At 34.1% G+C, this 22821-nt stretch overlaps 1 protein-coding gene across 5 annotated transcripts in view; it reads left to right on the top strand.

The window, feature by feature from the left end:
* The window catches only part of LRBA (LPS responsive beige-like anchor protein), a 785855-nt gene that overhangs the window by 475476 nt on the left and 287558 nt on the right, over positions 1 to 22821 (top strand). For 3 of the 5 annotated variants that reach the window (XM_049632264.1, XM_049632263.1, XM_049632268.1), the window contains 3 exons: positions 9239 to 9399; positions 17205 to 17351; positions 19889 to 20025. In XM_049632264.1, the coding sequence (XP_049488221.1) occupies positions 9239 to 9399; positions 17205 to 17351; positions 19889 to 20025 (445 nt within the window). The remainder of the gene's footprint in view (positions 1 to 9238; positions 9400 to 17204; positions 17352 to 19888; positions 20026 to 22821) is intronic. The other 2 variants (XM_049632267.1, XM_049632266.1) reach the window with 1 other exon arrangement.

Raw genomic sequence — 22821 nt, 5'->3', positions numbered from 1 at the left:
GCTCGAACTCACGATCAGGGAGATCATGACCTGAGCTGAAGTCGGACGCTTAACTGACTGAGCCACCCTGGCACACCTAAGTTATATATCTTAAAACACAAAAACATAAAAGCTTTCCTTCATTCTTCATCCTTATAAACATTTTTTAAAAAGATTTTATTTTGGGGGCGCCTGGGTGGCTCAGTCAGTTGAACCATACATCAGCTCAGGTCATGGTCTCACGGTTCACTGGCTCTAGCCCCACGTCAGGCTTTGCGCTGGCAGCATGGAGCCTTGTTGGGATTCTCTGTCTCCCTCTGTCTCTGTCCCTCCCCTGCTCGTGCTCTCTCAAAAATAAACATTAAAAAAAAAGTCTTTAAAGGATTTTATTTTTAGGTCACCTCGGTGGCTCAGTTGGTTAAGCTTCTGACTTTGGCTCATTTCATGATCTCATGGTTCGTGAGTTCAAGCCCTGCGTTGGGCTCTGTGCTGACAGCTAAGAGCCTGGAGCCTGCTTCTGATTCTGTGTCTCCCTCTCTCTCTGCTCCTCCCCCGCTTGTGCTCTTTCTAAAAATAAATAAACTTTAAACCAATTTAAAAAATATATTTTTAAGTAACCTCTACACCCAACGTGGGGTTCAAACTAAAACCCTAGGGTCAGCCTCTCATGCTTCACCAACTGAGCCAGGCAGGCACCCCATCCTTCTAAACATTCTTATACAGAATTCAGTATTGCTGCCCACTCACTTCTGTGAAGAGTCTTTGCTGCTTTGTCTTTTTTGGCACCGTTCTATTTTGGTTCTCTTATTATCTTGATTATATGGAACATTTTCTTCTCTATTTAAGTGATCCTTTCATCTGCAATTTTTTTAAATATTGGAATTTCCCAGATTTTATTTTCACTTTTCTCCTGTCCTTTCAATATAGTTTTCTCTGGATCTAGCACATACTTAGCTCTCAGTAAATTTTTGTTAGATGAATATCTAAGTTCCTCACTCCCAACACTGCTCAATCTCCCAATTTCATATCTCTAGTCCAGACTGCTTTTTGAGTTCCCAAGTTGTAGTGATTAGTTATTAGACATATCTGCCTAGACATTATTAGGTGTCCAGGACATGATTCTCCCAACCACGGCTACTTAACCTACATCATTTCAGTTAAATAGTATCTTTACCCTTTTATCATAAACCTCAGTTTTGTTCTCATTATCTCCTTTTTCCTAACCTTCCATATTGAATGTCTCACAAAATCTTATCTCTTCCCCTTCAGATAGGTCACTTGAATCTTAGCTTTAGCCTCCATCCCCACTGCCCTTTTTTATATCGCTGTCACATAACATAAAGCTGATCATATTAGTTCTCTATTGAGAAAGCTTGGTTGTCTGTTGAGTATAAGATGTAAAGATTACTTTAGTTAATTATACAAGGCCTTTTTAAATCTGGTTCTAAACCTATATTTCCTGACTTAGCTTTTGCCACTCCTAAGTTGCCTTGAAATGATCTTTGTTACCCAAACTTCTTAAGATAAAGGTGCCTTTTTATGTCTTTATGCCACTGTCCATGCTCTTTCCTCTGCTTGGAATGCCTTTTCCATTTTGCCCAGCAGACTCCTGTTTATCATTTAAGTTTCTTTAAAGAGTCAGCTTATTCATTCCTTAATTGGTTATTTATTAAGTGCCTCCTTTGTTCCAGTTACTGTGCTTGGTCAGTGAATTAGATGGACACAAACGCTTGTCCTCATGGAACTTACAAAATAGATCCTCATTAAAACCTTAATGAAATCCTCAGTCCTTTCAGGCAGGGTTAATTAGAACTTTGATCATAGCTATAATGGTATCCAGTGAATTTCTAGAGGAAATGTTATGTGAAAGCTCATAGGCTTTGAAGCCCATAGACTTATTATTTACTACTGATGGGTAAGACTTCGTTTCTTCTTTGTTTCTTTAAAATAAAAATAACATATCTAGTTATGGCAGTGTTGTTGTGAGACTTGGTAATAATGTGTTCAAAAGAATACAGTATCTAGCACAGAGTAGCCCAATGGAATAAATGCTACTTTATTTTATTTTAATTTTATTTTATTTGAAAGAGAAAGGCAGGGAAGAGCAGAGAGGGAGAGAGACAGAATCCCAAGCAGGCTCCACACTGTCAGTGCAGAGCCCAGTGTGGGACTGAAACTCATGAACTGTGAGACCATGACCTAAGCCAAAACCAAGAGTCAGATGCTCAGCCAACTGAGCCACCCAGGTGCCCCAAATGCTGTCTATTTTAAGTTGTATTATTTTTGATATGTGATGATTTTTCTATCCTGATTATAACATAAAAAATTATAAAAGCACAATTTATATGGATGTATCAAGACTGGTACAGAGTTGGCACTAAATAGATGTTCGGTGAATTACTTTTTTTTAATCAGATTTTTGGAGAAAATAGATCAGATTTGTCTAAATAGTATGGCCACTCAGGTGAGTTTTGGGGACTCTAGTATTCAACAACATTGTTTAATTTTTTTTGCATTTGTCTTTTGTTAAGAGTTTTAATTGGTAGGACAATTAACACTAGATTGTTATTTTCTTATAATTTTGCTTACTTGGTAAAAATGCTAAGTGAATAAAGAAATGATTAACAGGCTAATAGGAGCTAGGAAAACCATGGGATTGTTTCTTAAACAATTGTTACACAATTATATTTTTATAAAATATTCTAAGTAAATAACTAGTTGAAGATGGGTGTCTACATGTCTCTAAAAGCTAACAGAGAATTACATTGAGTAGTACCACAAATAAATTCATGACTACATAAAATATAGTTTTACATAAGTAAATAGTATATACAGTTTTCTAGTGATTCTATATCAGGCCTCAGTAAAGAAAGAATTATGCTTTAGAAGATGTCTCCTGTTGGATCTGTGTAGTTGAAGGGTTTTTTTTTTTCCTTTTATTTTCGTTAAGACAGCACAGTGCATAGATCACCTGCATTTGAGTTATAGTTGGTACTTGGTAAATAGAGGCTTTAGTTAATATTCTTTCTATCTATCTGCATGAAGGCACAGTAGATTTCAGCTTGTGAGATAAAGCATTCTCTTTTATTATGTGATACCCTATAGTACCTGAACATTATTTCACCAAGATTTATGCAGAAAGTGAAACCCTTCTAGAACTTAAGCACTTTTATCTTCTAGCTGACAGTACAATAATGTCTACTTCTTTTTAGAGGTTACCATTTGTTTAAGTTGTAACTAATATCTAGCATTAATTTTTAATCTAAAAATATGGAAATGAAAGCGAGCCAGATACAGGAATTAAAAAAACAGGTAATATAAAATTTTTAGAACAAAATATGAGGTACTAAAATTGACTAGTATTTAGAACTTTTCTTCTAGCCAGAAGAATTTATTGCTGACTTTTGTTAAGACTATCAAGATTTATCAGATATTGTCACAAGGAAGTGGGTAAGATGGAAAATGGGACATTTTTCTAATATAATTTCATTGTGACAGTTTTTCTCTTTAAAACTAGCATTCTTTTATTGATGTAGATCCAAGTTACATGAAAATGACACTAAAAACAGTAAGATGGCAAACATAGGTGTATCTCACTAATTTGAATAAGTGTCAATACAATTCGGTTATGCAATAATTGGAATACATACATAGCTACTAATTTTAGTAATTAATACTGTTTTACTATAACAGAATAATATCAAAAATTGCTTTAATAAATCAATTATGAACTTAATGATTTCAGTGAAATAAATATTAATATTTCTTTTTTGTTCTTGATTATTTTCTTTTGTATATTGAAGTTTGCCTGTTTTTTTTATTTTTTCACACTGTCAGTCCTGGTCTGAACACCTTTTCTACTACTGATAGTGTTTGAAGGGCCTTGTTCTGTTCTTTTTCCCCAAGATTATATTTAACTCTGGGAGAGAAAGGAAGGAGTCTGAACATTGTATGGAGAGGGAAAAAGATAAAGTGTTCTCATAACACCCTATCATTCTAAAGGCTGTTCATATAGAAATACAAAATGAGCATTGCACAACTCCAGGAGTATCATACAAATCTTGATGTGAACACTGCCCCCTGGAGTTGTGCAGTTTACTAGCTATTTAATAGAGCTCTGCTCTATTCCAAACAGTTTTTTTGTTTTTGTTTTTTTAATGTCCGTTTATTTATTTTTTTATTTATTTATTTTTTATTTTTTTTTCAACGTTTTTTATTTATTTTTGGGACAGAGAGAGACAGAGCATGAACGGGGGAGGGGCAGAGAGAGAGGGAGACACAGAATCGGAAACAGGCTCCAGGCTCCGAGCCATCAGCCCAGAGCCTGACGCGGGGCTCGAACTCACGGACCGCGAGATCGTGACCTGGCTGAAGTCGGACGCTTAACCGACTGCGCCATCCAGGCGCCCCAATGTCCGTTTATTTTTGACAAAGAGCACATGATCGGGGATGGGGCATAGAAAGAGGGGACAGAGGATCCCAGGCAGGCTCTGCTGACAGCACAGAGCTCGATGTGGAGCTCGAACTTATGAACCATGAGGTCATGACCTGAGCTGAAATCTGACACTTAACCGACTGAGCCACCCAGCTCCCCCCTTACACAAAGTTTTTTTGAATTCTCATCATTTTTATATCTGTCTTCTCCATGAGGCCAGGGATAATATCTTATTAATCTTTGTATTCTTAGCAGCTGGCTCAAGGTAAGAGTCAATCAGTTTTATTAGAAAATGTTTTAGGATTCTAGTTCCATATTCATCCATATATACATTATTAATTGGCTAATTGGCTTGCCATATTTTTCGCAAAAAAATTGAACTTTATAAAGTCTTCTGGGGGCTCCTGGGTGGCTTAGTTGTTTAAGCGTCCGACTTCGGCTAAGGTCATGATCTTGCAAGTTGGTGAGTTCAAGCCCTGTGTCAAGCTCTGTGCTGACAGCTCGGAGCATGGAGTCTGCTTCAGATTCTGTATCTCTGTCTCTCTGCCCCTCCCTAGCTCATGCTCTGTCTCTCTGTGTCTCTATCAAAAATAAATATATATTTTAAAAAATTTGAAAAAAATAAAGTCTTCTAATTTACATGTGAAAAATAATAGATTATTTATAGTTGAGCCATTTAAATATTAGAGGAAGAAAGTGTATCATACTTTAGTTACTGATTCACTGTTTTGCTTCTGCCCTTTTCACCTGATTCTCATTTGGGTCATACTTAATTCATTTGTTTCACCTCATCAAATCACTAACCACACTTGAGATCAGAAAGGGAATTAATAGACTATTAATGTTTGAGTTTATTTCCCTCTAAGATATATTTCAACAATCTATTTGATTCTGTTCTTATAGAACAGAAAATACATATTCTATATATTAAAATGGCATTGTTTTATATTCTTTTATGTAGATTGCAATGATGTATTAAAGGTGTATGTTACAAACACATAAGTGTAAAGTTTTTTTAAAAGGTAGAAAGGCAATTCATTGACTTATAATTAGAAAAAGACAGTTATACTTTCATTGTAATTTTAATCTCCGATTTTGAAATTAGGTCATAGAATTGGGGGAAAATATTTAGAAAAAAAAGTTAGAACATTTAATTTTAGTGTCATCCACAACTTTTCAAAAAACATGTGTATTTCTATTAAAGATTTTAGACTTGGAGGCTATGTACTAATAGGATACCTAAGTACAGCACCTTTTATACAGAAGGTAAAACTTTCCAGATCTTATGTGGTAAGATTTAATTACTGGTAGAAGTGATACAGATAATGTTTGTGAATTTGGCATCATGTTGTATTAATATAATTTTTTGGATAGGTACACATATATAAAGGAATATAGTGATTCAGATATATATACCTGTAAACTCTCAGAATAAGTAATTTCTCATCTTAACCATGCTTGTATTTGGTCAACAGTTTCTGAATACCTGATGTTTTTAAAATTTTTCTAGCCATGCCATTGGTGATAACTCTAAAAATATACAATAACTTATTTAGTTAATTCATAACCTTATGGGAAGACAGTTGTCTTGATTATGCCAAATTTGCTAATCTCTTATTCTCTTTCCTCTACAAGGGGCTTTTGGGGAGGGTGTGGAAGTATTTCTTAAATGAGAGTGCAGTCTTTATGTGAATGATCAAAACTTACAGAAAGTTGGTGAGTGAAACCTACACATTCTCCTTTCTAAAGTGACAAAGCATGCCTCATTTTTTCAGTGATAGAACTTAATACTAAGAGTGTATATTGGAGGGAACAGGATTGGAGGGATAAAACGTTGGTCTGTTCCTATGTAAATGACTTTAAACATGCTAGTAATTACCCTTATTTGAAAAAAATGAGTGTGACTTTTCCCCCAAAGAACATGTATTACTCGCAGCATCAGAAACTGGATGATAAATGCTGTTTTTTTCCAAATGAGGCTAATAGCTATTCGATTATGAGTAAGTTCCTTGAGGGTTTGTATCCTATATCACCTGAAGCAGTGCTTTATAATGAAGAGACTCTCAAGAAAATATATTGAAATTGTTGGGCTCTCTGGGTGATTTTTGTAATACATTCTAGATTTGTGCTGTGAAATAAGTGATTTTTGCTTTGTCTTCAGACGATTTTAAATTGTTACTACTTGTATTGAGTAGTCTGAGTTTTAGCTTCAGGATATTGTAAACATTATCATGCTGGAGTATAAAGTTCTTTATTGGGTTTTTTTTGGATTGTATCTAAGTATTTTTTTAATTTTTGATACTACGTATATGTTTGAAGATGAAACTTACCTTAAATATTTTTCTGCCATATGAACAAATTCTTAGTTCCTGATATATTGGGGCTTTTGTTTTTGCCAGTTGTCACCACTGAGACCATTTTTGTTAGTATTAAAGAGCACAAAAATAAATATCATAGTTCTATTTCCTCCTAATTTTGATTATTACTCTTGTAGATATTGTTTGAGTTACTTGCTAATTTGTGAATGTTTTCATAATTCCTCTGGTTTTTCTACTATCTGACAAAAAATATTGCTCACGTGCTTTAGTAGCCGTTGGATTTGACTTTACCCTCATGCATTATACTAGAACGCATTGTTACCTAATTTAGTAATAATTTTGTAATAGCAGCTTAACATCTCTTATAATTTTAATTGTTATCAAGAAAAATGATATCATTTAATTTGACTCAAAATTCAGAAGGATGGATGAATGACAAATTAATAATTTACCACCTTTGCATAATACTGAAGCACAGAATATTAGAAGGATTGATGGCAGAAAAGGTTAACAAATTTTAGCAGCTTTCATTAGCTTTACATCGTCATATGTTTGTGGTGCTGACTGAAATAGGCTTTGTAGGAGATCTCAGTCTAGGGAACTAATTACTTGTGCCGATTGCCGCACTGATGAATAGACCCTCATTGTATCATTCCCCTGAAGACGAGGAGCAGCCTGTGATTCACGACTGCATCCTGGCTGATATTTGATAATAATTTTAACAGATAAATGTAGGTAGGCAGAATGATGAAGTGCCTATCCAAGCTCCATGACTATCAAAGCCATACACGTAGCCATCTGTGTACCGTCTTTTCCCCTTTCACCTAAGGAGAATTTTATTAATTGAGTTCAAACAACTGTTGTCTTTTGCTTATTATGTGTGTATTCTGTAGGTGCTTCTTACTTGTTTTTAAATGGTATTATAAGTTTTCATTTAAACTGTAGACAGCAGTATAAAAAAGAATAAAAGAGCTTTTTAATTTTTCTTTTTGAGGACTGCAGTTCTAACACTTTTTTGCATTCCATTTGATTACATTATATCTCCTCTTTGGGCATGATTAAAATCAACAAAGGACAATTTTGATGTTCTCATTGTGTCCCCAGCTTTCTCATAAAAGACCACTGGATTTCTATTATTTTTAAACATATCTTCTTTCAATAATGTACTGTTTGTTGTCTGTGCTTTTATTAACCTGAGATAATTTTTAATCTATAAAGGACTTATTTACAAATCTGTTTTGAATTTTTTAAGATAACATCTCTAAAACATCAAAATAAGAGTTCCTTTTAAGTGAGTATTTTGGGACTGTCAGTTGGTCAAGACTACTAATATGTCAAAGCTGACAGATACAATTTTATTAGCTCATGAAATACAAGTGCAATTTTATTTTGTATTAGTCATTCCTTACAGAAGTTTTGATGATGAATTTTTTAATTGTTGAAGCTTAGAAATTTTCATGCTGTGTATCTTTAGTGAATAAATGTATTGTGCAGATTTTTTTTTCACTGTAACGGAAAAAACTTCATAGTAGTATTTTCCTTATATTTTCCACCATGCTAGATTATGATTAGTTAATAAGAGGGAGAGTTGACATTTATATATTGCCATATAAAAGATCTACATAATTGGGGAAAATAGAGTAGAACCCTTTAAAAAATACATTTCCAAAAGTATGCTTTTGATATAGCAATTATTGCACATCATATAGCATGTAGTTTTTAATTAAATATAAAAACACACTACATAAAACAGAAATCCAATCTGATTTGCTTGAAAATAGATTGCTATTTCACTCTATAGGAATGGTTTATTTAAAAACAGTAAATGGAAAAGAAATGCATTTTCTTGTGTTGTTCTAAGCCTCAGGGGCTAAATGTAATGAATATTTTAAGAGATTATTTTAATTAAATTCCTGCACATCTAAACAGAGTAATATTTTATTATCACATACATAACCATGTAACTGAGATATTCATTAAAGTTAACACTTTCTGGACCAAGAATTCATGGTATGATTTACTGACCTTGTGCAAAAAGGCACAAATTAGGAAGAAAAATGAAGGGGGACAGACTTTGATTAATATAGGTAATGCTATACCATATTTATAATAGCCTTTTCCCTATTCTGGTTTATAAATGCAGCCACAGAGAAAGGTGCCCTGCTGAGGCTGAAATGAGGCTGAAATCAGAGCACATGCCACTAGAGTGTGGGGAAACTGATCACACTGTCAGCAATTCATTTTAAAATGATGTATTTAGTGCTCATTTCACCTTCCAAGAAAAAGGAAAAGGAGTTCCTTAGACTGGAAGGTGATATTGTTATTTTCAAGGACATACCTAAGTTAAAGATTGCAGAAAAGGGGAGTGTGAGGTGGAAGGAGAATTAAGAGGAAGGGGAGGGGGAAAAAAAAGGCAGAGCAAACAAGGAGAGCTTTATGCAGAAATTCAGTGCTACCACGCTGTTTGATAATTGCTAACATATGTGGCTTCTCTGTTTCATTGTAGTCGTCCTCGTGAGTTCTGGCGCCTTGACCACTGGGAAGATGACTTGCGGCGCCGGCGACGATTTGTGCGTAACCCTCTAGGATCGACACATCCTGAAGCGACACTAAAAACAGCCGTGGAGCATGGTCAGTGTATAAACCACTCCTTGCCAATAGCAGCAGGTACAGTACTTGGTAATGAAGAGCATAACTTCATTATTACAAGGCACTGTAAAATGGTCTATGCCACATCTCATAGTTACTCACCCCAGAAAGAGAAGTTAAGTTTTTTACAGTTAGTGTAGGTTCCTATTAAATTATGGTGTCAAGTGGATTTATTTATTATGTTACACATGCAAAACTTACTTAATGCAGACTCTTTGTTTCAGAGTAGGAGGATAAAATATTTCTGTTTTTAAGCGACACATTCAGCTTTGAGTAAATTAATCCAGGACGCCTGCCTTAAATCCATGAATATCAGAAACACAGCATTTACAAACCAAATCGGTTTCCAGGTTCTGCTGTGTGTATATGGTTTTCCCTCAACCATGGTATTTTAGCATGAGATTATGAAGTGGGAGAGATGGTAATAAATGTCCAAGCGCCCAGATACTTTCTGAGCCTTGATTTGTAGATGGGTGTGATGGATGGCTCCTGGAAAAAGAGAATAGACATTATTTTCATATGTTCCCATTCTGCATCATCTTGTTATCAAAGCTTAACAAAACATTTTTCCTTTTTTGATATAATGCATATCACTGTGATTCAGATTAGGGAAAAGCCTGATGAGCAAATTGGAGAAAACTGAAAAAGCCTTTGGATTTAATAATATACTCTCTCTGATCATAGGGTTTCACTTAATATTTTATCCCTTTGAAATCCAATTAAGATACATTGATTAAGGGGGGGAAGCTCCTCTCTACATTAAAATAATTTTGATTTTATAAAATGTAAATTGGTTATTTTTTAATAAGATAGTTTTAATTCCCTTTTTTCAAGGTATTGGTTTAACACGCATCAGTTTATGGTTAAATGATAGTATGTAGTATACAAAATAAATGTGAAATTACATTCAATAAGGATATTAAGAATTTAGATTAAAAGTCTGTGATCTTAGGTTTGGCCTCAGTCAGGCAGCTTAACCTCTTGCACTCAGCCTTAAAGAGCCATTTCTGGAAGAAAATGTCCACAATATGTCATCAGATATAACACCAAATGTGACATCAGTCCTTTAAAATAAATGATCATACAGAGAATAGTCAATAACAAAGTGATCTAAAAGCAATAATAGTCTGAGGGCCCTACATCTTCAACTACAGGAGGTGGGGAAGAAGAAATAAGATGTAGAATTAATTAGGCCACTTTTGCTTTTAGGGTTCATGTGCTTTTTATGTGGTGCTATAGATTTCACAGTTACATATATTTTTTCCTTTCTTTTTTTTTTTTTTTCTTTTGGCTAATGACTCTTACATTAAAAAAAAATCAGCCTTTTTGCAGTTTTATACTTTTCAATCAAACAGATGTTACTATGTGAACTTAAAATTTAATAAGTACCTTTCTGTCTTCTTAACTCATTTAACATTGAGTTGTGAAGTCTGAAGTCTATCAGTGACAATGAAAATGCTTTTATGAAAATTTTTCCTTTTATATCTGGAGACAGGGACTTGTTTTCTAAAACTGATACACAGGCAATCTGTTAATCCTTTATTTGGAGAGAAATATCAATAACTGAATTTAAAATTTGTGGTATAGATTTAATATAGAGCTTATTAAAATCAATCATTAACCAAAAATAATACATGCAACCATTTTGGGAAATTACAGAATTTTACATAATAAATAAATTTGATTTCATTGTTACTGAACTTTACCTTTTAAAATACTATTATGCCACCTTTTTGTGTTGCCAGGAGGCTGGTTAAAAAAAAAATATTTAGTAAGCATTGCAGTGCTTACTGTCTTTTAGAACTTTTTTTATCCTGTGTAGAATTCACTCTAATGACTCCAAACAGTAATTGAAAAGTTAATATAATATTTATTAAATTGAGGGAAGTAAAATTAAGCACTTTCTGTAATTCCATCTTATTTGACAATATTGTACATGGATCTTACAGTGATTAAAATACTCTGAAAGGTTGAAAACAAAAATTTAAATCTGAAATATATGCTTTTAAAAACTAAATGTGGAGGAGATGCTTCAGTGGTCTTCCACATGTAATATTTAATATAACATTTTTTGATAAAATATAAATCTTTTGTTGTCATACTTTGTATATATTTTTTATTTTAAATAATGAATATTAGACAATGGTTTTAAAACTCGGCACGTAGATTGTACAGTGGTATAGTTTCATATCAGCATAGTTTATGCTAATTCATTATGTAAGTCAAGAACTTAAGTTTTTAATTTTTTATTAAATAAAGCATCTTATAGGTAACATCCAGTTTTAATTTTGTGTTAATTATGAAACTCTTGTGCCTTTATCCTTAATTTAATAACAGTAAGGAAGTTAATGAAAATAAACATATTAAAAATCAAGTTAGCAAAACAAAAACAGTTGATGTGATCAAAAAGCAGTTGAAACTACAGAATCTAGTATGGATAAATACTATGCTTCAGTGTTGAATTTGAATATTTAAAATAGGTATTATTGAGGATAGTGTGTCAGTTGTATACTGTTTTAGGACTTCTCACTTTTATTTATAATTGATTTAACTAAGGAGACAGGATGTTGTTAAATGCAGATTCTTAAAACATCACAAACTATATTATTATTATCAAAGGGAAACATGTAAATAGAAATGCCGTTGGAGATTAGTTATGTATTTTAGTAGTAAGAGCCATCTTTTTTATAGATTGATTTGATTTGAAGGAAAGCCTCTGGTGTAAAGGTGGCAGAGTAAATACCTGAAGAGTGATGTTCTCTGTTCGGGCGATCAATACTAGCCCCATGACTCTACTTCTGGCTACCTTCTAGTTAAAAACAAATTTTTTAATTCTGACAATTTAATTGCCCTTCCCAAGTTCACATTAACTTGCTTGGGGAAAAGGGCCTTAGGTAATTTTTCAAAGAGAGACCCTCCAAAGTGGTTATTTATAAAAGTCATTTTGTAATGGGAGATTCCTTTAACTTTGCAGAAACTGAGTCATATTTTTAAATTAAAATTAATACTTCCTCTTATTATTAAATATTCTTTATGGAAATTAGCAGCAGCAAGCAGAGGTGGGTATTTGATTCTTGAGGACATTTTCTTGCATTTTATAGTTTAAAATTTATTAGAAGTTAGTTGTCATGATTGGTAACATTCTCCTAATGCACAGGGCCCAGTTTGTCAGAACATTTATTATTTATTGTCAGAACATTTTAGATCTGGAAAGAAACAAAGGCTAAAGTCTAATCTAACTTTATTCTTTATAAATAAGGAAACTAAGGAAACAAAAAGCCACATAATTCTTGGTGGATACAGGACTAAAACCCAGGTTAACTGATGACTAATCAGATTTTCTTACTGTAGTGCTATACTGTCTTCTAAAATTCATTGTTAAATATAATGGGAACTTTACATTTAAATTAAAGCCACGTAAAAAAATGTTTTAAATGGTAGAAAGAGTGGTTTTAGTTCAAATAATAAACAGTTAAGCAGTAGAATTCTATTGAATTCAAGACATTTTAATTTTGTAGAGAATGTGCATGCTGATGGAAATATATGAGGAGGATTTAACATTGTTTAAGAAGTATCTTGTGATCATATGGAATGACACAAGTAACTCATCTGGTTTTCTTGGGATGACAAACCATGTAAAGATCTTAAATCATGCCATTCTCTCACAACTTCAATAATGCCAGATACTGTTGCTTCCTTTTTTGTATCAACATATATTAGGTTCTGTAACCAAAGCTTTTGGGGGAACCCATGATCATTAGGAGATGAAACTTGGCTTATCTTCTAATCTCCTAATCATCTTTTGTATTTTCACTGATTTTTCTAAATTTTCTTGACTTGGAACCCTTTGGAAATTGCATTAACTCTAAAGTTTAGGACAGTAGTTGTGTATAAGATATTCTTTATGTGTCTTATTCAGGATAAGCAGTTATGATATAGGTATTTCACATCACATTAAGTGGATACTCATATTCATTTTATTTATATTTGAGGTCATTTTGTTATTCCAGTAGTATTTTTTTAAGGTGGCTAATTCCTCATGTATACACTTCTTTTACTGTAATATGGACTATTGCTGACTCCATTTCACTGTTGCAGTGGAGTTTTAAAAGGGGCTTTATGTGTCATAGGTGGAACACTTTTCTGTGTCCTTTCTCTGTTTTAATTTTACTTAGCTAGCTTGTGTTGCATGGATGAATCAACTCATGCCTAGATCTAGCTGTAAAGAACTTGAACTTTACATTTTGAGGACCAGCTTTTCTCTAAGCCCTCTAATTGCTCTTAGCTTCAGTGAATAAAAAGTCATCTTTCAAACAAAGAATTTTTGACAGATTTCTCCAGTGTTGTGTAACAATTGCAGTTTAATTACTAAATGAGGGTAAATATTAAGCCAGAATAAAGTGAGAGACTATATGAAGGCAGTCTGTTAATGGTGATAAGAAAAACTTAAATAGTTTTCATGTTTGGTAATAATTTTATTAGCTAGCGAAGATATGAATCAAAGCTTTGAAATGGAACCAGAAGTGTGTTCTGACTTCATCCAATTAAACTTTTATACTAGCGTAGAATATATTCACAAAAAATATCAAAACAGTTGATACTTGTTTTAATGATTGAGTAGAAGGCAAGCAAAAGTTAAAAGTATACTTTCCCCAGCACATATAAACATGATAATTATCTTTTATTTTATGCTTAGGATAGTTTTGTTCTAATTTTGAAACAAACAAAAAAAAAGTTCTTTAGCAGAGAGCTATTAGACCACTGAGAATTGAACACCAGCGCATGTGGTGTGTATTAGAGTACTGTTGGTAATTTTACTGCTGCTAACTTAAAATCCTCAAGGGGGAGTTAATTACAGGAAAACCATTCTAAATATCAGTAAGCTGCATATTTTCCATGACAAGAGGTTTTCAGTTGAGGTTGAACAATTCCAGAATCTGAGCTTGTAAAAATAAGTAAATAAATAAATTAAAGTGGGTGTTTCTATGCATACAGTAGACTTAGAGTACTTCAGAATTTTTTCATAAAACTTTATTCAATTCAAAACTTACTGTGTTTTAATATGTGTCAGCATGATGAGAACATATTAACATTTTTTTAAGTTTCAATTGGAAGGGATAACAAATTCTATTTAGCAGTCATTTACATGAATGAATTTATTTACTGAGCTATTTTAAGCCATTGCATATTGCTACTTGGCTCCTCTCATTTTTTGTAAATGTTTGCACAGTAAAGAGCTTTTTTCCTTTCTTTCCTCCCCTACCCCCCTCACCCCAAGTAAGCTTGGTGTATGTGTACTTCAGGACATGTATGGTAATAATCAGAGATAGTAATGAGCAAGGTATTGAATTTGGTTGTTTCTGAATTTGGTTGTCATATGCTCATCAAATTTAGGTTTGGAAATGAGTATTTTTGTATTCTTAACTTATTTATTATGATTTTGACTTAACCTTTTTAAAGGCACTATGAGAAACATAAGAATTACTAAACTAATCCTTAAATTATATATACATTGTTATTTATATAGTGGTTAAGATACTGTTACCATAATGCTTGGATTTCATTCCTGTTTCTACTTCTTACTAGCTGTGTTGCCTTGGGCAAGTTATGTAACCTCTCTGCACCTGTTTACTCATCTGAAAAGGAGAAATTAGCAGAGGGTTTATGAGAATTAAATGAGCTGAATATGTAAAGTGTTTTGAACACGCCCTAGCACATGGTGTTATTTAATATTAGCATTATTATCATTTCTGCTTTGAAGAAGGCATTGTAAATCTAGAAAAAGAGAATGTAACATACTGATTTTGTACTAAAATCTGATTGGCAATTGTTATTTTATTATGATTTGCTTTATTTATTAGAAAATATAGAAGATGGTGATTTCTCTTGTATATCTCGGTGACTGATTTATTTTTAATAACATTAGTAGTACATTGGAATATATCTTGTTTGGGCTCAGGGCAGTGTTTATGCTTTTAGAGTAAGGAAACATAAATACTTGAAATATAAACAGTGATATAACAACTTATGCTGCTATTTTCCTAAAAATTGGGGAGTTTTTGGTATATTTCTTTGTAGCTTAAAAAATAAAGTCATTTTAGTTAGATACTTTAAAATTTTTTCAAAATATTTACTGAGACTTTCATATGTGTGCAGCATACTATGCTTGTTATTTGTGGGTATGAAGGAAAACAAAATTTGATTTACCCATAGATGGTATTCAAAACCTAAATATAGAAAGCTTCTTCCCGTGACTTTCTCATTTAATATAGAGCTCCTATATTCTGTTAAAGCTGTGCCATTAGTATTGTATATAAATGATATACATTGTGAACTCACATGAATATGCTAAAAATAAACTTTTACCCTTAATATTACCCATAACTGTATCTATTAAAATCAAAGAAGCTTTGTTTTGTCAAAACGTTTGGTAACATACATGTAGTGTAACTGTATAGAAAGAATTATATAGATAGATATTAGCCATGTTACTGGAAACTGAAGGCTTTATCCTTTCTGGGTTCTGGGCCTTTTGCCTAGGCCGAAACTGCAGTGGATCAGAAAGCCTCGCCATCTGATTTCCATATCAATAGCTACTGCCTGGGAGGATCAGGTGCTTTGCCTCCTGAATTTCCCTCACTGGAAACCTGGGAATGTCAATAGTGTAACAAGGATTCTAAACTTTCCCTTATGTGATGCTATGAGGTTTTAAAAATCACAGTCCAGAATTTAGTATCTTCTTTTCTATATTTCTGAAGGAGAAAGCTGCTCAAAGCAGTGGGAGTTAATACTGGAAGGGACATGGGGTTTTGAAGTCCGAATTGTTGAGTTTCAGTGTTTTGTTCTTTCAGCTGCACCTCTGCTCCTCTTTCTGGTTCCGTCATTGGTTGTAGGTGCTCTGCAGAGCTTCTTCTTCATTCCCTAGGTTTGGTGTACCCTTTCCCTCTTTCCTCTCCGTCTGGCTGCCTTGTCACAGTGCCTAAGAGTCTGGTGCCGCCGCTCTCCACAGGCTGTTCCAATTCAGGCCCTGTAAGGCTCTTTGCCCAGATGCCTCTCCTCCCGGGCTTTCTGTTATGTTTGCCCCCGGGGTGTCTTAGCCTTTTAGTTTAAACACATGGAGGAGGTAGTGTTTGAGCCTCCACTTAGTTTCCACAGTGTCTTAGTCTTGGATATTTATATAAAGGCTAAAGTGGGGGTCTGGGTGGGGTAAAATGTGGGCAAGGGCAGTGCGAAGGTGAGAGGGAGGATTGGAAGAAAGAGGATGCAGCTTCGGAGAGCTGCTATAGCTTGTTTGATGTCAGCTGTGGCTTCACAATTTGGCTTACAGCCCTCATTGGCTGTGAATCTCTCTGACCCTTCTTACTTGTAGATTCTCCTCCACAACCACTGCCCGACAAGTTCACGATGTTTTGTCAGTATAATCACTATTTGCAGGAATGACCAGCCTTTCTTAAGTTTCAGAATCAAGTAGATATTGTTTCCAAAATGGGGTTCTTATTTTTTTCTACTAATTTCCCCAAAATGTGCTGCCTTTGAACCCTCTCTTGCCCTAACTGTAAGTAAATAAATGGTTCGGTGGGCGGTGCAAGGGTCACGTTTAATGGGATTAGGGTGCTTGTTCAAGGTAACATTAGACTAGGCTTGGGGAGTCCTGTTTGTCAGAAGGGGCCTGTGTGCCATCCCAGTCACTCTCCTCCTGTGGATGACTCTCTGTAAAAATGATTGACCATCTTTGGCCACCTATCCTTACCTCACTTCCCTGCCCCTCTGCAAAAGTACTCGCCCCAGAGTTGATGGACAGCTTTGTTTCCTTTTCATTTCAGCTGCAGATGAAGATATCCTCGCTAAAGGAAAACAGTCCATCAAGAGTCAGGCTTTAGGAAATCAGAACTCAGAAAACGAGATCCTCCTGGAAGGCGACGACGATACTCTGTCATCCGTGGATGAGAAAGATTTAGAGAATCTCGCTGGTAAATTCACCGGTTGTATGGATATTTCAGCTAGCTCTGGGCCAATAAGCACCTAATTACTTACTTTTTCATCTGTGACCGCTAGGACTACCAAGTTTACGCCCACAATTACTTTAAATAAAGATGGTTTTTGTTCTTCCAAATATTTTCCTCCTAATCGTCAACACTATTTCCCCTTTATTTTTCCATTCTTTTTACTTTCTTTACCCTTCTCATCTTTTTCTTTTTTGAGTAATTTTCACCATAAAAGAAAAGTTTAAAAGCAGAACAACAAAATTGCTTCACCCTCGGGAGTTACCTAATCTCTATAAAATGAGAGCTGTAAGTAAAATTTTGCCAATTGTTTTGTAAATAAAGCTTGGAGGCAGATGAGCTATTTGCTTTGATATACAGGTCTTAGTGAACATGCTGCATATACATTTAACTCTCTCAAAAAATCCATTCCAAGAATGCTATGGCTTTTCACAGGATCCACATATTTTACCTGATGTAGGAATTTTGATTTGCACTCTGCAGATTTTCAGTTTTACTTCCCTTATGGGAAAAATTCTCTTGTTTAGCCTGAAATTTTAGTCATTCATTAAATGCCTTTTTTTTTCTTTAATGCCTGTGGTTCTCTCCCTTTGGGAGGAAAGTCTGAAAGATTCTACAATTTCCATTGGTGAAAATTATACAGTCTTCTATTTTGATAATTTTAATTTAAGAGAAAAGGCATTAGGAATTTTTCATTTATTGATGTGTCTGCAGCCTGTGCTACCATGCAGTGAATTATAATGAAAAGCGAAAATAGATGATGGTATCTTCTCTGATGACCATAAACCTCTCTGTAACGTAAAATAAAATTAATTGGAGCATACTGTTAAGTGATTCAGATTGGGAGTGGTAAGTAAGGTGGGCACTTCTATTCTCTAGCCTTTTCCTTCACATCTATTTACCCATTTCCTCCTCCTTTATTTTGCTTCTGTTCTTGCTACTAGTAATACATTCATACAGTAATAGAGGTGAAAGGGGAGTTTAATTATATAATCTTGACAATGGCAATAGGATTAAGAAGTAATCCACACTAATAAAGTGGTGTGGGTTAGAAATGAAGTGGAAATTGTCAGGGGTCTTCTGTAGGACCTAGGTTGCCCTAGCTCCTGCAGCTGTCTGCTTACCCTGTAATTGAATGTCTGAGAGTGATTGAAAAAATGTTATTTCTTCTCAGGATTACATGCTAATGTACAGAGGGCAAAGGAGACAGCAAAAGAACACATAGCTGCTTATTTCATCCATTTATAGGGATGAGCTTTGGGAAATCATGGCTGTTCTGCAGCTATCTGCTGCCCATCTGCAAACACAATGTATTTGTACATTGGGAATAGAGGGCAAAACCTGCTCTGATCTCTGCAGAGCATCCCTTCTATTGTCCTACTGGCACACATTAAGATTGATGTGAGATTAAGGACCAACACCCTCTAACAATCGATGGAAACGTCGATTCATCTGAATTTTGAAACACTTAGTCATCCATTGATTACCTGAATAGGTGTACCATGTTTATAGGCACTATATTAATTCAGAACTATAAGTGCCAATCTTCTGTTGCTGTTTTCTTCACCTATAGTATTTGTACAATGAGGAATTGACACGGGATTTCAAATTCTTACTCTGTCTCTCTCTACGTGGATATACACATATTCATTTATATAATATAATTACTATTTTTAGTCCTTTATTTTAGGTTTAGCCCTGATATACTTTATGCCCTTCTATCTGTAGTGAATCTATTGTTTTCAGTAGCAGGCTGATTTGTCTCTTTGATAAGCCCTGTGGAGATTTGATTATTCCAATAAAAATTCATTCACTTGGAAACCCACCCTCCAGCTGTTTACTCCCAGAGTCCCTGAACTACACTAATATTAGATTTGGAAGCATTGAACAATATTTAACAGTGGAAAGGCAGGCTTAGAAAAGAAGTATTTTTACCAATCTTTCATGGGGTAAAGTTGTTATGGAAGAGGTTTTGTGTCAACCTGGCACAAAATCTTTATCAGAGAATATGGTGTAACGTTTCTCACTTCACTAATAAGCTAGCAGTCTTTTTTGTAATCATGCTTCAGCCAAACTAAGCTAACCTCTGGCCTTGAAAGCCTATTGAGTCTTCCTTGCTCCTGGTTGTTGTTCCATGTTGTTTGATAGCCTGAGGCTTCTTTTCTCAATGGAATGTGGAAGGACTTATTTAGGTAGAGCCACCTTCTTACCAGATTAGACCAAAGCTTTGCAGACTCCCTGTAAAAATAATTGCATCCTAGTTTACTGTTATCATTAACCACCTACTATAAATCTCTTAGTATGAGAACCCTAATAACCTTGCATTTTCAGAGGAAGATTTGGGGTGGACAGAATTTGTAAGTGTAGAAGGATTTGGCAGACAGTTTGGTGCTGGAGGTGAGAATTTAAAAATCAAATAAAGTTTCTGCTTGAATCTATTAACCTATTAGATTTTTTGAAAAATGTCATTCCAGCTTGTGTGGTTTTTCTTTTGGTTTTGGCAGGTCCTGTTAGCCTGAGCACACCAGCTCAGCTTGTGGCCCCCTCTGTTGTAGTAAAGGGCACTCTTTCTGTCACCTCCTCCGAACTCTATTTCGAGGTGGATGAAGAAGACTCTAACTTCAAGCAAATCGACCCCAAGGTGAGAAGATGAGGAGTGGGTTTCACTCTTAAGCATTTTTTTGTTATAATGGGATGGTGGGCTGCAGTTGGATAGGATTGACATTGGTAAAATCTGACAGACTTAGTTTGAATTTCTTGCTGAATTGCCTCTGCCTATATATACAAAGCAGCTACGTTCTTTAGCGTATGAGATCCTTACCAGCTAGTTAGATTATTGAAGTTCATTTAGATTCAAAAACAATTTCCACTTAATTGAGTTTATCATTAGCTCATTCTGGGGTTGGGGGAGAACCACAGGGAATAATGTCTATAAATATATTTTGCCACAAAGGGTCTAGGGTGAATTAAGCTACAAAATTCAGTGAGGTTGAGAGTGGAATTATTTTGTTTAGCCTTTATATTTTCTGGATATAATACCAATATATCACTCTCCTTGCTTTTGTCCTCATGACTTACTACTCTGTTGTGCACACAAGCATGTCTTGCGTGTGTGTGAGATACCTCTGTTTCCCATTACCTATAGTCGATTTTACAAGGCACTGCATAATTTCCTATTCTTAAATGAAAATGTAATTTCCCCTTTTAAAATGTATTTCTGATTACTTTTCAGCCCTTGGCAACTTTATTTTACTAAGAAACATTTGTGGCACAGCCATAAAGCCAAAGCTAGGTTTAGTTCATGAAAGTGAATGGTAGAATTTGTTCTGATAGGAAACAGTCTTTTTAAAATGAGAATAAGCAACCTGTAGAAGAGAAGTGGCTTAAAAAAACTGGAATTTCTTATTTTACAGGCTGATAGCTTGTGCGTATGTATACACAGACACATATTTTTAGTTTATTGGTAGGAAGTTCTTTGGTTTTATAATCATGTGAATTACTAATTTTAGTGATTTAGAAGTATTTCAAAGTAATTATTAATGAGAATGTTATAATTTTATTTAGAACTTTACACACAAGTCATCTCTTGTCTTACATATATTTCTAGCACTTTGTTTCAGAATTGCTGCTTTTATTAAGATGGGCTTTGGTAGACTATATGAAAGTAAGGCTATGTTGGAACGGATTATTCTGAGCTTGATAATTCAGCTAATTCAATGTAGAGAAAACTTTAATTGTGAAATTATCAACTAGAAAAATTTCCTACTTTGTTACATGACTGAGGCTGCGATTGTATTTTAGTTTCTTTTAAAAAACAAAGATAACCAAAATTACTCATACCCTCTAATTTCTGGTAGTTTGTATGTTTGAGAGTCTGAAATTTAATTCAGAATATTCTATTATGCTTTTGGACATATGTGGCATAGAATCTAAAATGTGATACGATTTAGAGGTGTCTAATGTAATTGTTCTCAAGATTAGAATCTCTGCTAGTCTTTGCAATTAGGCTCTTTAAAGTCACTTGCTCCTTTTGGAAGAAGTTATAACTTTTATTTCTCTCTGATTTTATTCTGTGCAGCATCATTAAATTAATTTTTTCCCCTTTTGCTTGTGCAAATACACAAAGGTCTTTTAGCCTAATCACAGCATTTGTCTTATACCACTGCAACCTGCCTGTTAACAGAAATCAAAGTTTTGCTAATTTCTATTCTTAAAATGTTTTACCCAGTTATTGGAAGAATTCTTTATGTAGACATTGGTGCTTTTTGTAAATGAGGACACTTATATTGTGGCAGTGTTTTTTTTTGTTGGTGATACCTGCATTAAATTAAATAAGGTAAGAAAAAAAAAGATACTGAATTTGGGGAATTTTGTTCTTCTTGTCAGGATTGAAAAACTTTTCCTGGAGTAGTTGGAGGGAGATATGTGTCTAATGCTGTAAATACTTGTGTGTGTAAGAAAAAAAAGGTCATTTTAGGGTGTCATTTTTATCTTTTAAACCAAACATTCTGCCCTTAAATCATTTCTTTGTAATTGTAAGCACCTACTACTTGCTTTGAAAATGTTCTTAAAATTCAGAACATTTTTCCCTGGAGAATAAATTCATTTTTATTATGGAAAAAAATCATATATTTGTCTGAACCACTTAGTATTACAGTGAGTTTGTTTTACATCTACAGGAAGAGATCAGTAAAAGATACAGTGTAGGTTGAAAGAGTAGAGATGATTTCAGAACTGATAAGATCAAAGTTTATATTTCTAAAACAAAACTATTTTTACTAGGGAATTTTTACCAGGGAATCTGAGAACTTAAGCCTCTTTTGTGGAGTGAATTAAGCATCAGAGCCCTGAGTATCTTCCTTGTTTCTCATCCATCTATGCTGTCTTCCCGATCATCCCTCCATACACTCCTTCCCCCATGCAAACTTCTTCCTCAGATCTTTAAAATTCCTTTTTTTAGGACATTTTTGTCTATATCTCTCATTCATGGATTTTTCAATAAATTAAAAACTGGACTAACTCAAAGAATAAATTTTAAATATCAAAGGGTAATATTGATATATATTCTGTACCTGTGCCTCATCATTAGCATATCTAAGGGAGTATATGGGAGACAATATAAAAAAGACAAACCAGACCAGTTCCAGCATTGGGATGCTTTCAGTTTTACTAATTATTTTATTTTTAATCTGTTATTTCCTTGCATTAAAAAGGAACCTTTGTTAATTTAGTTGAAGTGTTGAAATGAGTACTTTGGATTGTTACCTTAGAAAAGCAGAGGGAGTAATGTACTTTTCTTGTATGTAAATTCTTGAAACAGTAATTTTTCTTTGGTCATAAAAATGGTATCAAAACTTTTTTTTTTTTTTTAATTGCCTATAAGCAGCTTCCGAATAATTCTGGGAATTTGATAAAAAGTGATCTTAGTTATGGCATT

The sequence above is a fragment of the Panthera uncia genome, chromosome B1 (assembly GCF_023721935.1).
Source record: "Panthera uncia isolate 11264 chromosome B1, Puncia_PCG_1.0, whole genome shotgun sequence".
Lineage (NCBI taxonomy): Eukaryota > Metazoa > Chordata > Mammalia > Carnivora > Felidae > Panthera > Panthera uncia.
Note: the sequence above shows the minus strand (reverse complement) of the source record. Positions and strands in the feature narration are given on the sequence as shown.